The sequence below is a fragment of the Diceros bicornis genome, chromosome 3 (genome assembly GCF_020826845.1).
Source record: "Diceros bicornis minor isolate mBicDic1 chromosome 3, mDicBic1.mat.cur, whole genome shotgun sequence".
Classification (NCBI taxonomy): domain Eukaryota; kingdom Metazoa; phylum Chordata; class Mammalia; order Perissodactyla; family Rhinocerotidae; genus Diceros; species Diceros bicornis.
In genome coordinates, this window is record NC_080742.1 from 10,818,159 (window position 1) to 10,832,740 (window position 14,582).

Consider the following 14,582-nt stretch of genomic DNA (forward strand, 5'->3'; position numbering starts at 1 on the left):
CACATCTTACTCCACATTACCTTCCACATTTCACTCCCTCACAGTGAGAGAAAATCAAGCCCTCTGACCCTTGGGTCATGAATAGAGGATTACATTTATAACACTAAAACGCAGTGGTAACAACCAAATATTGTGGCCCACAGGCACCCAAAATTATTTACTGAATGAATGTCCCCAAACCAGGAAATGGGTAACTAAATTATACTTCATACTTAGCAGTTCTATGAAATGAAATTGATGTGATGTATAGAAATACATGTACTAACATGGAGAGATGTAAAGTAAAAGGGAAAAAAGTGAGAAAAAGCAAGATTCAAAATTGTGGAAAGGATGCATGCTCCCACTTTTGTAAAAGTAAACATATGTGTTATATGCATAAAAAATCTGGAAAGACTTTTAATATAATATGAAATAATTCAGATTATTCTGAACACCCATGTATCCAACATTCAGCTTAAGAAATAAATTATTGCCAGTAGAGTTGAAACTCTCTGTATACTCTTCCATAATCATATCCTCTTTCCTGCCTCCACCCTTAGAAGGCGACTACTATCCTGAAGTTAGTGCTTATCATCCTCAGACGTTTCTTTATACTTTTATTTAGATATGCATGTGTGTGTCTAGTAGGATATTTACAAAGACATTAATGGGTTATCTCTATGGTAGGATCAGAAGAAACTTCTGGTTTGTGGAGGAGGTATTTTTTCATGTTCCTTTTATGTATGTTTTCTATAATGAGCACTCATTCATTGAACAACTATGATTATGTGCCTACCATGTGCCAGACACTGGTATAGGTTTGGCGGAAGATGAGAGTGGATAAAACAAAGTCTCTGCCCTTACAGAGTTTGCATTCTGGAAAAATCTATATTACCGATGCAATTATTTTAATATAAAAATTACAACAAGGAATTGCAATAATCACTCATCCCAAGAACAAGGAATAGAAAGGTGACTCCACAAAGGGAAGACAAGAAAAGAAGGAGCCAGGAATGAAAACAATCTGTCTACCTCCTATGTATTTTTTTCAAGTCCTTCTCAAACTTTCGCTTCCCTAAACTGGGCTCTGCCGTTCTTATAAGCCTGGAAAATGGGGAGTTTTTCAGTTTTCATATAGTGTCCCACTTAGGGACAACTGCTACTCAAATATACTGTAATCATCTTTTTTTTTTGGTGAGAAAGATTGTCCCTGAGCTAGTGCCTGTGCCAATCTTCCTCTATTTTGTATGTGGGATGCTGCCACAGCATGGCTTGATGAGTGGTGTGTAGGTCTGTGCCCAAGATCCGAACCCACGAGCCCCTGGCTGCTGAAGCAGTGCGTGTGAACTTAACCACTATGCCACGGGGCCGGCCCCTGTAATTATCTTTATTATAAAGGAAGTTGGTACAACAATTTTGAAATTATACAATTTGTAAAGAAATCTCAGCCATTGATTTAAACTATGGAATCTCTGTGTTGGTCCCTTTCATGTGTAGGATGGTGGTATATACTGATGAAAATGGTGCTAACAAACATTTGGAAGCATCTAGAAGGCAAAAGTAGAAAGTGGAGAGCAGGCTCCCCATAGCTGTAACTAAAAACAGCAGGGCTTCATTGGATTTTTGCTGCCTGGTGGGAATTTTTTTTTAACAACAAAAGTCCAAAAGACCCCATTATCCTTAGCATTACTGGCTTCTCAGTAACTGGAGCCTGTCCTCTCTGAGGAGTTCTTCCCCGACTCCTCAGCTGCCAGCCAGTGGTTGTATCATGGACCTTGCCATCACTAGAAACTGCAGGACCGCCTCTGAAATCTCAATTTTGAGCCTCCCTCTCTCCAACTAGCCACCTAGCCTTTCCACTCACCTACTCCAGAATTCTTATTGCAATAGTGTTTTGTCCTTACAAGGCTTCTATATTCCATCAACTGATCCACTTTCTCTCTCTCCTTGGCGCCCTTCTGTCTTCACTTGCCTCCTTGTCCGTAGACTTTCACAAATACTCTTTAGTCCCTTGCTTCATTCTCTCTCTCCATCCCTCCTCTTGTCTGGCAAAACTGCAATCTGGCTGAACCCAAGCATCCACCTTTTCCATGACACTATTCAAGCAGCTAGATAAACTGGACTGGAGACATCTGCACTTGGGCTGACCAGTTTCATATAAAATGCATGATCATGAGCCCCAGATGGGCAGCAACACTTCCTGGTGATCCAATTTCATTTCCTCAGAAAGTGTGCTTTTCATCTCTCCGAGAAAAAAAATTCTCACACCTCTCCTACTTTCCTCAAACTGCCCATCCCCCTTCTCCATGCAGATGCGGTTCAGAGATGAATCTGTTAAATGCCCCTAATTTGCCTTTTTAGTGTGTGTGTGAGGAAGAGTAGCCCTGAGCTAACATCTGACGCCAATCCTCCTCTTTTTGCTGAGGAAGATTGGCCCTGGGCTAACATCCGTGCCCATCTTCCTCCACGTTATATGGGACGCCGCCACAGCATGGCTTGACAAGCAGTGCGTAGGTCCACACCTGGGATCCGAACCTGCCAACCTCGGCCGGTTGAAGTAGAGCGCGTGAACTTAACTGCTACGCCACCAGGCCGGCCCCCGGAATTTGCCTTTCTTCAAAATTTCAAACATCTCTGCATCTGCACTGTTTTGTCTGTCTTTCTTCGTTTGAAAATGAAAGAAAGATCCCTCCTGTCTTTAAGGAGCAACCCTCCCACTCCTGTCCTTGAACCCATCCACACTTGCCCCTTCTGATCACTTTTAGTTGTTTCTCCTCTACCTCTTGACCCACTTTCCTTCTACTAGGTCATTCCCACTAGTCACAAATATGTTCCAGTATCTCCCATATTAAAAGAAAAATAAGACCTCCCTTCACTCTACCTTCATCCCTTATCTCCCTCCATTGACAGCCATTTCTCCCCTCTGCTTCACAGCAAAACTTAAAAGCACTCTCTGTGTTCCGTCATCGTACTCTTCCCCTCGAGAGTATTCGGCACCATCGGCCCTTCTAGCCTTTTGTAAAAAAACCTCCTGTCTTGGCTTCTGATCCCATATTCCTCCAATTGTTCTCTTCCTCTAACTTCCTGAGCCCAGCCTCCTCATCTCCCCAACCTTTAACTCCCCCAGCCCGCTTTTCTTCCCCATCTGCCCTTTCTCCCTGCGTAGTCTCAGGCATTCGCTCTCCTTTAAACACTACCTCTCGCTGATGCTTTCTGGATGTTTTTGTCTAGCCCAGACCTCTCCTCTGACCTGCACACTTCTAGTAACTCCAACTCTGTATTGGGCATCTCCACTGAGATGTCTCAAGTGTATCTCAAACTTAGCATGTCCGAAAGGAAATTGGATTTTCCGTCCCAAACCTGCTCCTCAGCCAGTCTTAATCCATCGGCACAGATCAGTGATTCTTGCTCCAAAATGTATGTCAGATCTGTGCAGCTCTCCTGCTTGATCTGGTTCGAGCTGACATACCTAACCTCGGGGCTGGGACTAGGGTGAGGCCAGTGAGGTGCCTGGGGCGCAATATTTAAGGAGGCCGCCTGAGAGTGAGTGCTCAGTGCTTCACTTCCTCAGCGCCATCCCAGCCCTACCTAACCTTATCTCATTCTGTCCACCTACCTTCCCCTCACTGAACTCCACCCACACTAGAATTCTTCCCGTTCTTCCCTTGAAAATAAATACTAAACTCTTTTTGACCTTAAGGCCTTTGCACCTTTGCCTGGTACACTTTTCTTTCTGCTCATTACATGGCTGTCTCCTTCTCATCCTCCGATCTCCGACTAAATTTCATCCCTTCAGCAAGGCGTTCCTCGACCATTCTACCTAAAACAGACCCTCTATCTCCAAATTAAACCCTATCACAGCATATTTAATCCACCACAAAAGATATCACAATCTGTAATTCTTTTTCTTTTTCTTTCCCCCCAAAGCCCCAGCACACAGCTGTATATGCTAGTTGTAGGTTCTTCTAGTTCTTCCATGTGGGACGCCACCTCAGCATGGCTTGATGAGCAGTGAGCAGGTCTGTGCCCAGGATCCGAACCGGCAAACCCTGGGCTGCTGAAGCGGACTGTGTAAACTTGACCGCTACACCGCGGGGCCAGCCTCTGTAATTATTTTTCTATTTATCTATTTATTTATTGAATTCCTCTGTCTACCGCTTGACACGAGCTCCGTGAGGTCAGTACATGTGCCTGTCAATAAGCCACAGAATCCCCATGGCTGGACTCTTGGCTTACAGAATTGGTCTATCAGTATTATTAAGTGAATGAATGATGACAAATGTATAAAAGAACCTCCCAGAAATTCACCTTACAAAGATAACTTTATAGAGATACTGTTTCTGGAAAACATATTACTCATAAAGTAAGGAACTGCACAGTGTATAAATTAAGATCCTAGGAATTAGACTCTGGGTTCAAATCTCAGCTCTACCACCTACCAGCTCCATGACCTTGGGCAAGAGTTAGTAGATTTCTCGTCTATTGAAAAGGATATAATAGTAGTTGTTGTGAGAATTAATTGCGATACCTGGCCAAGCCTTTAGCTTGGCATCTGGTACTTAATAAATAAAACTAAAATTTAAATTAATTACCATAAGATACTTGTCTATGAAAACTTGGGAGACACGGAGATTGAAATATCCTTTTTTCATATATAAAGATGATTCACTATCAGGAATGCAATTTGATCCTCTTCACTAAGTGTTTATGGGCCCATCTATTTTGTGCCAGTCTCTGAATGAGGCAATAGCTAAACAAACACGAATTAGACAGTTCCTGTCCCCCAGGAGTCACAGGGTGTTGCCACATCACTGCTATCAGAGTCTGCCGCGCACACGGGCACTTGGCATCATTTAACTGATGAACTGCATATGAGAGCCCCATCACCTCTCTCTCATCCACCTTTGTGACTGAAAACATGGTTGATCAGGCTGGGGCTCCACACTAGGGCCACAGCACATCCTTCTCACAGCACATCTGCCTGGCCTGCCCTGAGTAATCTTGAAAGCTCCACAGGCAAATTTTGGCTCACGATATTGCTCAACAATTATTACTAACTTCTGAAATGGTCAAGCCATCTTTTGACACATATCCCCACCCCACCTTCCTTCTCATCACTTGGCAAACTCAGACTTAACCTTCAGGGAAATAGCCCTGACAACTCAACCTCCAGGAAGCCATTCCTAATCCCCTAAGGCTGGGTTGAGTGCCCCTGTGTGCACTTCCTGAGCAGGCAATGTTACCCCTGCTATAGTCCTTATGTTGACTTGTTATCTATTTCCCCATTGGACTATGAGCTCCTTGAGAGCAGGTGGTGCATCTTATTCATGTCCACATACCTAGTGCCTGGCACATACTGGGTGCTCCATAAAATTATGATAAATACATGAGCTTTCTGTTGTCATGGTCCAGGGGTTTTGTAGAGTTAGGTGGAGGGCAAAAGAAATATGAAGGGGATAGGGAACAAAGGAGAAGGCCCATACTGCTATTTACCAGCTAGTCAACATATTTCCAAGATGCTCATGGAAATATGGCATAAAGCTAGTTAAAAAAAAAAAACACCTCTATTGGGACATTTTTCTAGAAGATTAAAATAAGGGGAAGATATAAAATAGGCGAGGATGGAGGGTGCAGAAAAAGCACTTGAGTGTAGTCCAGGCTAAAATACTTCCTTCACTTTCCCTTGTCAGTTTCAATCTGCAGGTCAAGACCACATGTGGGATGTAAAATTAATGGGCTGCAATCATCATTTAAAAACATATAAGCAGAATAGAATGGGACAGAATAGAAAATATTAGAGTGTATCACTTCAGTGAGGGTCAGTGTTATTTCATAACACTTGAGATATGTGTCTCCACATCATGATGTAATACATCTTTCTTACTGTGGGTTGTGGTCCATAAAAGTTGGGAAGCCACTGCTTAGGTGATGGGGCTCTAGTTGAAGCCATGCAGCTAGAGAAGCAGCAGGGTTTCCCAGGAAGAGAACTCTAAGGAAGAGGAGAAAAGAGGCAAATCTCTCCATTAAGGGGCACTGAGAGGCGCTAGAGGAAAGCTGAAGGCCTTGAAGTGTGAGCAAGCATTTGGAGCAGACCCATGGGAGTCAGGGGGAAGTTATGAACTGCTGCTGGAGACCGTGACTCTCAATCACTTGGGAGCCAATCCACCAAAACCTTACCTTGCAGCGTACCCACCAGCCCAGTACTAACTCCTGATATGATGTCACTAAGCAGCCATTCCTTGACTCGGTATTTGGGGAGCCAGTCCAAGATGGGCAGGAGAGTCTTCAGCACACCAAGGGTTCTCTTTCTTGAACAACTGTGAAAAGGCAAGAAAACTGGGTTTGCAATCCACTCTTGGTCACAACCAATGCAAGTTACAAAATTTTGAACTGAACTCTACTGATGTTTATAACTATTTAGAAAAAGAAGGAGAATTGCGTGGAAAATACTAACACTGAAGTGCTTGCCATGCTTCTGCCAAGAACTCCATCTACCCTTTTAAATGCACTGTACTAGAAAACACAGGATTAAGTGCTCCCTCCCCTCTTTCACCTTCTTAATCCTCTGCAAAAATATCCCTACACAAGAACCCATTTTCTGGTCCAGCCACAGGTTGATCGATGTGGAGTCTCTAAATGGAGATTAATTTTCATATTTCAATCCCAGGCACCTTCTACTTCTTTCCTTTTTCTTCACAGAAAAATAAACATGCACTGTGTATTTTGGCAATACAAGTTTGGAGCCAGTTTTTACAAAAATCTTAACATGATGAATGTATACCTTGTTGTAACTTGCTACTTAGAATTTTAATTCAACAACCCATAGATAAAAGAAAAAATATATTAACAGTAGGTGGAGATTATTTGACTTGTGATTCAAATAAATTATTTTTTAAATTATATTTATGAGACAATTGGAAATCTTAATGTTGACTCAATTTTTGATATTAAGGAATTATTTTATTTTTTAAAGTGTGATAACAGAATTGTGGTTATATGTTTTTAAAAGTGTCCCTAGAGATATATGCAGACGAAAAGTACACTCTATGAGATTTGCTTCAAAAAAAATAGTGGAGGTGAGCGGGCCCCCTGGCGCAAGCGGTTAACTGCGCGCGCTCCACTGCGGTGGCCCAGGGTTCGCCGGTTCGGATCTGGGGCGCGCACCGACGCACCGCTAGGCAAGCCATGCTGTGTGGGCGTCCCATATAAAGTGGAGGAAGACGGACACGGATATTAGCCCAGGGCCAGTCTTCCTCAGCAAAAAAAGAGGAGGATTGGCAGATGTTAGTGCAGGGCTGATCTTCCTCACACACACACAAAAAAATAGAGGGGGGCAAGTGGGTGGCGGTTGGTGAAACAAGATTAACTTTGAGTTGATCATCGTTGAAGCTGGGTGATGGGTAAAAACATAGAGGGGGGTTCATTATACTACTATGTCTACTTTTGTATATATTTGAAATGTTCTATCATAAAAGGTTTTTAAAAAGAAAGAAAATCTGGCAGCAGTTGACGGTTCTCTAGTTCTTTGTGTGGGGGATCTGATTACGACTGGACCGTTTGACTTTAGAGACGGATGGAGTTCTCCCTGGGGGGGTCCCACTGCCTGACAGTAAAGAACTTGGCGCACACTGCGCTCTCCTGCCTTCCGGCTTTCATTCCGTGTCCCTAACTGAGTGCTATCCTCCCTAGACGAGCTTGGGGCTTTCAAGGACGCATGGTCAGGTGACGGATATACCCATCATCTCTTTTCAATCGAGCCCCTTTCTTCCCCACTCTCCTCAGCCTGACCTTCACAAGAAGGCCATAGGGACCCGCTGTCCCCCAAGGCGCACTCCAGGTGTCCTCCAGAGAGGAGAAAGAGAGATGGGTCTCCCGGAACACACCCTCCCCAAAGATGAGTTTCCGAGACTAGAGTCAATTCGAGCCCAGAATGATGGAGCCACTCTCCGACGACGGACAGCTTTGCGGAAGGGAGAACCAGAATCGGTCCTCCGGTAGCAGCCCAGACGTCCCCGCCGGGCGTTTCGCCGCAGGACAGGCCCGCCCGGCTCCGCTACTCCCCGCGCCAGACCCGCCGCGGCCGCTACCTGCAGCCCTTGGCCAGGCTCTCCCGCAGCGTCGTGCGCTCCTGCGGGCGCCGCTCGTACTGCTGCTGAAAGGCGAGCTCGCTGTAGACCGGCCGCGACACCGCGTAGCTGCAGCTGTACTCGGGGAGTGGCAGCGGCTCCGACTTGCCGCGCGGCGTTGCCATGACCTTCGAGACGGAGGACGATGATGAGGGAGGAGATGGAGCGAGGGAGGAGAGGAGGAGGTGAAGGGGAAGGGACAGGAAGAGACGACCGCCTGTTAGCTGCCTCCCCGCCCCACCTGTTGCAGCAGGTCCCGGAGAGCCTGGTCTGCGCACCGCCAGCCTGCACGCTCGAGGCGCACCGCCAGCCTGCAAGGGGGTCACTTGGGGACCTTCAGCTCCCTAGCCTACGCCTGCTGCCCGGGGCTCCCGGACTCTGAAGGTAGTGAGCCTCTCGTTGGGGGCTCCCGGAGCTCCACCCAGTCCCCTCCGGAGGCAGCTAGGGCGCTGTCCGCGTCCTGAAATCTACCCAAACCCGGGCTGGGGCCCAGGGCGAGTGCGAGGTGGGCAGCGGACCCTGTGCGAGCCCCTCTCTGCCCGCACCCGACCCAGGACGCAGCCCCAGGCGCGGACTGGGAGAGAAGCACGGGCCTCCAGGGCGGGGCATGGGACCCTGAGGCCACGCTCCCGGGGTCCCGATGCTGCGTGCCCTGCAGGCAAATTCCAGCAGCAGGTCGAAGCTCTCCTGGGGACAGAACTTGGGGCGGGTGGAGCAGATCTCTTCCCCGGGCGTTTTCGTAGCTTCCTTCTCGCTTTCAGCTTCTCAGAAAGAAGGCTGTACTGCCCCCTGCCCACCCGCTCCATGGCCCCGCACTGGTCCCATCCCCACCTACGGATGCCTCCCGGGAAGTTAAGCCAGAGCGGGGTGAGGTGGACTGCATCTTCAGCGGCGATCTCACCTGTTTCAGCTCGTGTCCCGCCCGGAATGCCCCCGGGATGGCCGTTCTGCTGCCTTTATAGCGCTCGCAGAAGGCAGGGAGACGTTTTATTTATGGAGCAACAGAGACACCTTAGTCGAAAAGAGGGACACACAGGCAGCGGTCTTTCCTCACCTATCCCACCAGGAAAGAAATCCTACCCCTCCCACATTCTTTCCCTTTCTCTAACCAGAAGGGCTGACAATCTTACTGGCTGTCACCCAGGGGCCACCCGGATCCTCACTCACTGCCTAATTACTAACGTGGGCTGCGAGGACTGGGGCGAGACAGCCCCTGGGGAGCAGAGCCCGCTGGAAGAAGAGGTCAGCGATTGCTGGGAGCTCGGACCTTGACTCCTAGGCTGTGTGAATTAGGAAACTCCACGGGGTGGCACACAGCTCTCATACCAGGTGGGGAGGAGGAAAGGAGCAGAGGCCAGTTTTGTATTTAATAAGGCTTTGGATTTCTAGAAAGTCTTTCTTTAGAAGTACCCAAAGTTCGTAATTATAGTGGTTATAGAGAGTTCATAATTTATTCATAAATTTTAGATACAAAGTCTGTGCATTTTACTGTGTGTGTGTGTTATATTTCACAATCAAAATCAAGCGTCCAGATGGCTCCCTTTCTTACCTGACTGACTCTGGTTCTTTCTATCTTTCTTCTCATTCATCTGGACAATCAAGAAGGGAATAAGCTGCACTAGAGAGGAATCAGGACGAGAAAGGAGTGCAGGGGAGCCAGATCTATCCTGCCTCATCAGGGTTTTGTCTTCTGCTGGGATGAATCTTGCTAAAACTATGAATGCAGGTTAAGATAAAAGGAGGGAGAGGTTGGTAAATGGGAAGATTCTTCCTTGATTGTCAGTGTTCTGAGGTAAATGCAAAAGAGGCTCCAAAATATGGACCTTCTGGACACCAGCCTTCAGTGGCCCACCCAGCTGGAAAATACAGGCCAAGACAATTCTATAAGCTCCAGGAAGTAGAACTCCTTGGAGGAGAGCCCTAGCGTGAGTTCCCTGAAACTGTATTCCACACGGCGTGAGCATGTGCATTTTTCTGAGGAATGCATGAGTCAACAGCTTTCAACAGATCTTCAAAAATTTACATGACTCAAATAAGGTTAAAAACCATTGAAGAAAGAGCCTAAAAAGAAAAATCCAGGTCATGGACTTTAGAATTCTTATTCACCTGCAGAGGAGATTTTGTTTATATATACCAGGGGTTCTTTAAGGCTATTTTGCCCCCCAGGGGACATTTGGCAATGTCTAGAGATATTTTAGGTTGTCATGGCTGAAGGGATGCTACTGAGATCCAGTGGATAGAGGACAGGGATGCTACTGACCATCCTACTATGGAGTTTGAAGTCCCTCTAAGGTTCTGTATGTTATTCAAAATGTACTTTTATTAATAAATTGCTACATGTAATAAGCATACACGTCTCTCTCACGTGTATATATAGTGTATATATATACACTATACATGCATTTTCTGTATGCAGCACGTTATTCTTGGATATGTAACTCAACTCCACTGAAATAGAGGCAAGTATTTATTTTAAAGTAGATTCTGAATGTACAGCACTCTGTATACCCTCACACACACCTTCAAGATCCAGTTAAAGCACTATCTCCTCCATGAACATTCCTTGATGCTCTCAGTCAGAATTAATCCAGTCCCTTTTCTGGACTCTCTTGGCACTTTATCTGATCCTCTCTTAAGATGCCTCTCACTATCTACCTTAGTATCATAACTTTATTTACATACAAGTCTTATCTCCCTCACTAAACAAAAACCTCTTGAGGGCAAGCACTATGCCTCCCTCCAACCATTATTACCTTCTATGTTTTCCAAACAGATATATCTATAGCCCAAACATATTTTTTTTTAAAAACTAAAAATTACATTACATATGGTCTACAACTTTTTTTTTTTCCATTAAGGCTATGTCACAGATATCTTTCCAGGTGAGTACATATGGATTTTTCTTAACTTTGTCAATGGCTGCCTAGGATTTCATACTATCAATTCGTATACTTAGTTCCACGGTAACTCACATAGACGACTCACAATTCTTTACTGAGTTAATTTGGAGGCAATCTGTGCTAATATAAATATAATCCATATCCCATTCTGATAGGGATTTCTGCTCCCTGTTACTTGCCATTTTGAACACTTTTGGTCTGGTCCAGTCAGCTCTGTGGACCACTTTGTATCAGAACTTGGTGATGGTTTGGTGGTGGTGGTAGTGATTCAAAGGAATAAGGAGTGAGGTAGAGGTGTCAGGAGAAGAGAGGAGAAAATAGACTATCAAATAACACCAGGAGGCAAGGGCGTAACTTCCCTTGGAGAATATACAGAATTCTTCTTTGAACTGCATCTTTCTATGTAAGAATTGGGTTTAATAATCATCACATCATAATAAGCCCCTGCAAGTACCTGGATGAAGATATGGCTTTCTTGTTAAATGCCCTTTCTACAGAACAAATAAATGGTGCATGGACAGAATGACATCTCCCTTACAGGTTTCTCTAAAATTATAGAGCTGCTTTTCTCACAGGTCTGAATTTGGCTGTCTTTTAAAAACAGAGAAGAGTAGGCGGTGATAACAGCTTGCTCTCCCCACCCAACTTGCTCTTTATATTAAACACCTCAAATTACTCACTTAGGCTTTACGATTTGTAGCTTAAAGCTTGATTTAAGCTTCACCTCTTTCACATAGAGGTGGGTGGTTCTTGTTTACCAGAATTGAATCATTTCCAGAACTTCTTTCCAAAGAGACAGATGTGTCACTTGAAAATAAATGTCCGACAGTATTATTGTTACTTTCCAGCACTTATTTAGCAGTTAATGCTGATTTAAAATGCATTTTCTTATTTATCATTTAGGCATTTGGAGTGTAAGACATATTCCACTATTAGATCTACACATTCGCTCATTCATTCATTCAAGGATTTATTGAGAATTTATTAGTGCTGGCCATCGATACAATGATGAACAAAAGAAGTATGGACCCTTGTCTCACATGTACGGGTGCAGCAGACGTGCATCAAATGGTCACAAAATGTATACTCTATTTCACCGATTCTAAAATGTACATTTTTCACATTTATCAGAACTCATCTTACAATTGATTATGTGCTATAGTTCAATTGGCAGCATTTTTTTCTGTCTTAGTGGTTCATAAAATAATTGTGAGTTTTAGAACCAAGGGCATACTAGAATTGACGAAATATGGATATATATATATAATATCATAAGTGTATCTGTATCTTGTAACTGTGTGTTACAAGAATGATTTAATTGAGTCCTGTGTTAATCTGAATTGAGAACAGTCCATCTTGCTACCTTTTCCTGGTCTAGAGGGCAAATATTGCAGTGTAAATTTTTACTTTCGTTTTTTTCTTTATGAATTAAAAAGTTCTCTAATTAGAAGAATTGCAAAATAATGGAAACATGCAAATAATGCCAAAAAATTCTATTTTCAAAAGCAACCTAGATTCTGATTTTTATCATTTCTACCTTTGAATTGTAGTGTTTGTAGTTTATTTATTATTTTTTATGTAGAATTGAAATCACTTCTGTTTGGAGGCAGTGTTTGGAACCCACTGATATCTGCATTTCAAACAGAAACAGTGTTCACATTTCGGGTTGGCATTGTGATCAATAGAAACTCCGAAAAATCAATTGCTTGAGGAAGTGGTCATTTTCCCCAGGGAGATTAACTCTAATTCTGAGATTTTATTTTCACTGTGCTTGTTAATTTTCTCAGGACAATAGATGCAAAATTTCTGCCATATTTATACAAAAAAGAGAACTTAAATTTTCTCTCACCTGTTCTGATTTCTGCTCCGAACAACTGATTGGGCTGCTTTTCAGTAACCATCCAGTTTTGTATTCAATGGTCTCTGTTAGTTTCCTGTATGTTACTTTTTTCCCTCTCCAGATGTTAGATATGCTCCTTGAAGACAGAAGGAATACCTTATATGTCTTTTATGGTATTAAAAAAGAAGGGGCCAGCCAGGTGGCGTAGTGGTTAAGTTCACGTGCTCCACTTGGTGGCCCGGGGTTCACAGGTTCGGATCCTGGGCGCAGACACATGCACTGCTTATCAAGCCATGCTGTGGTGGCGTCCCATATAAAGTAGAGGAAGACAGTCACAGATGTAATTAGCCCAGGGCCAATCTTCTTCAGCAAAACAGAGGAGGATTGGCAACAGATGTTAGCTCAGGGCTAATCTTCCTCAAAAAAGAAGAAGAAGAAGAAGACATGCCTATAGGGGACAAGTTGGAAAATATATTAAAATAGCCATCACTTCTTATCTCATTACCCAGATAGTCATCGTTAAGCTTTTTGCTATTTCCTGCTTGTCTTTTTTGTATATGTTTCAAGTAAGTAAGATTATAATGCCAATCTTCTTTTGTATCTCCATAATACCTTGGCAAATTATGACAACGTAATAGGTACTGGAGAAATATTTGTTAAATTATTAATCGATTGGTCATTTAATGATGGGATCTTGAGAAATTGTAAATTGTAAATTGTAAATTGGAATGAAACTAATTTAAAAAGATGAGAATCTATTTTTTTTTTTTTAAAAAGAGCACTAAAAAAAAAGAATTTGGTCTAAACCTATGTGGCTGTCCATTCCAATTTAAAACAACTTTCAGTGTCAATAAAATTCATTTTTAAGTAATATAATTCAGGGCCAGCCCTGTGGCTTAGCGGTTAAGTGCGCGCACTCCGCTGCTGGCGGCTTGGGTTCGATCCTGGGCGCGCACCGACGCACCGCTTCTCCGGCCATGCTGAGGCCACGTCCCACATACAGCAACTAGAAGGATGTGCAGCTATGACATACAACTATCTACTGGGGCTTTGGAGGAAAAAATAAAAAAATAAAAATTAAAAAAAAATAATATAATTCAATGTCTCAGATAGTAGAAGAAATATCACATTCTTTAATATTAATCCAAATTTGATATGTGGCTTAGTACATTTGTCTTTCATTAGCATAAAATAATAGCATAGTTTTCTAAGCAAAGAGTAACTTGAGGGCCCATCCAAGTTTCTTATTATTTAAATGTATTTAACTTTTAAAGTTTCCTTGCACACCTTATCCCATGAACTCTGTGGTTTGTCAATGGAGGGCGAGAAGGGAAATTTGATGGATGTTTCAAGTAAAGGCTATCTGCTGTGTTGTCGTGAGTTGGAAGTTTAAGTATTCCATTCATTCATTCGTCCATCCATCCATTCATTTATTCACTCCGTGAGTATTTATTGAGCCCCTTACTTGTATCAGACACCATCTTAAGTGTTGAGGATAAAGCAGTGAACAAGTTTGACAACGTTCCTGCCCTCAAAGGACTTATAGTCTAGTGGGGGACAATGACTTTAAGTAAATAGATAGATACTATTCTATTATGATAAAATCTATGGGAGAAATAAACAGAATGATGTCGTGTAGAATTACTGATGAGGGCAATGCACAGCATTGGGTGGGGAGGACGGCTTTCAGTGGGGTGGTCAGGAATGGCCTCTCTCCTGAGGAGGTGAGATTTGAAG

At 43.6% G+C, this 14,582-nt stretch overlaps 1 protein-coding gene across 1 annotated transcript in view; it reads right to left on the reverse strand.

The window, feature by feature from the left end:
* Positions 1–8,230, reverse strand: part of SLC26A4 (solute carrier family 26 member 4) — a 45,113-nt gene extending 36,883 nt beyond the window's left edge. Inside the window, exons 1-2 of the mRNA XM_058523249.1 lie at positions 8,067–8,230; positions 6,157–6,296 (exon numbers count right to left, since the gene is read on the reverse strand). Coding sequence (XP_058379232.1) covers positions 6,157–6,296; positions 8,067–8,230 — 304 coding nt within the window. The remainder of the gene's footprint in view (positions 1–6,156; positions 6,297–8,066) is intronic.
* Between the last annotated feature and the right edge of the window lie 6,352 nt (positions 8,231–14,582).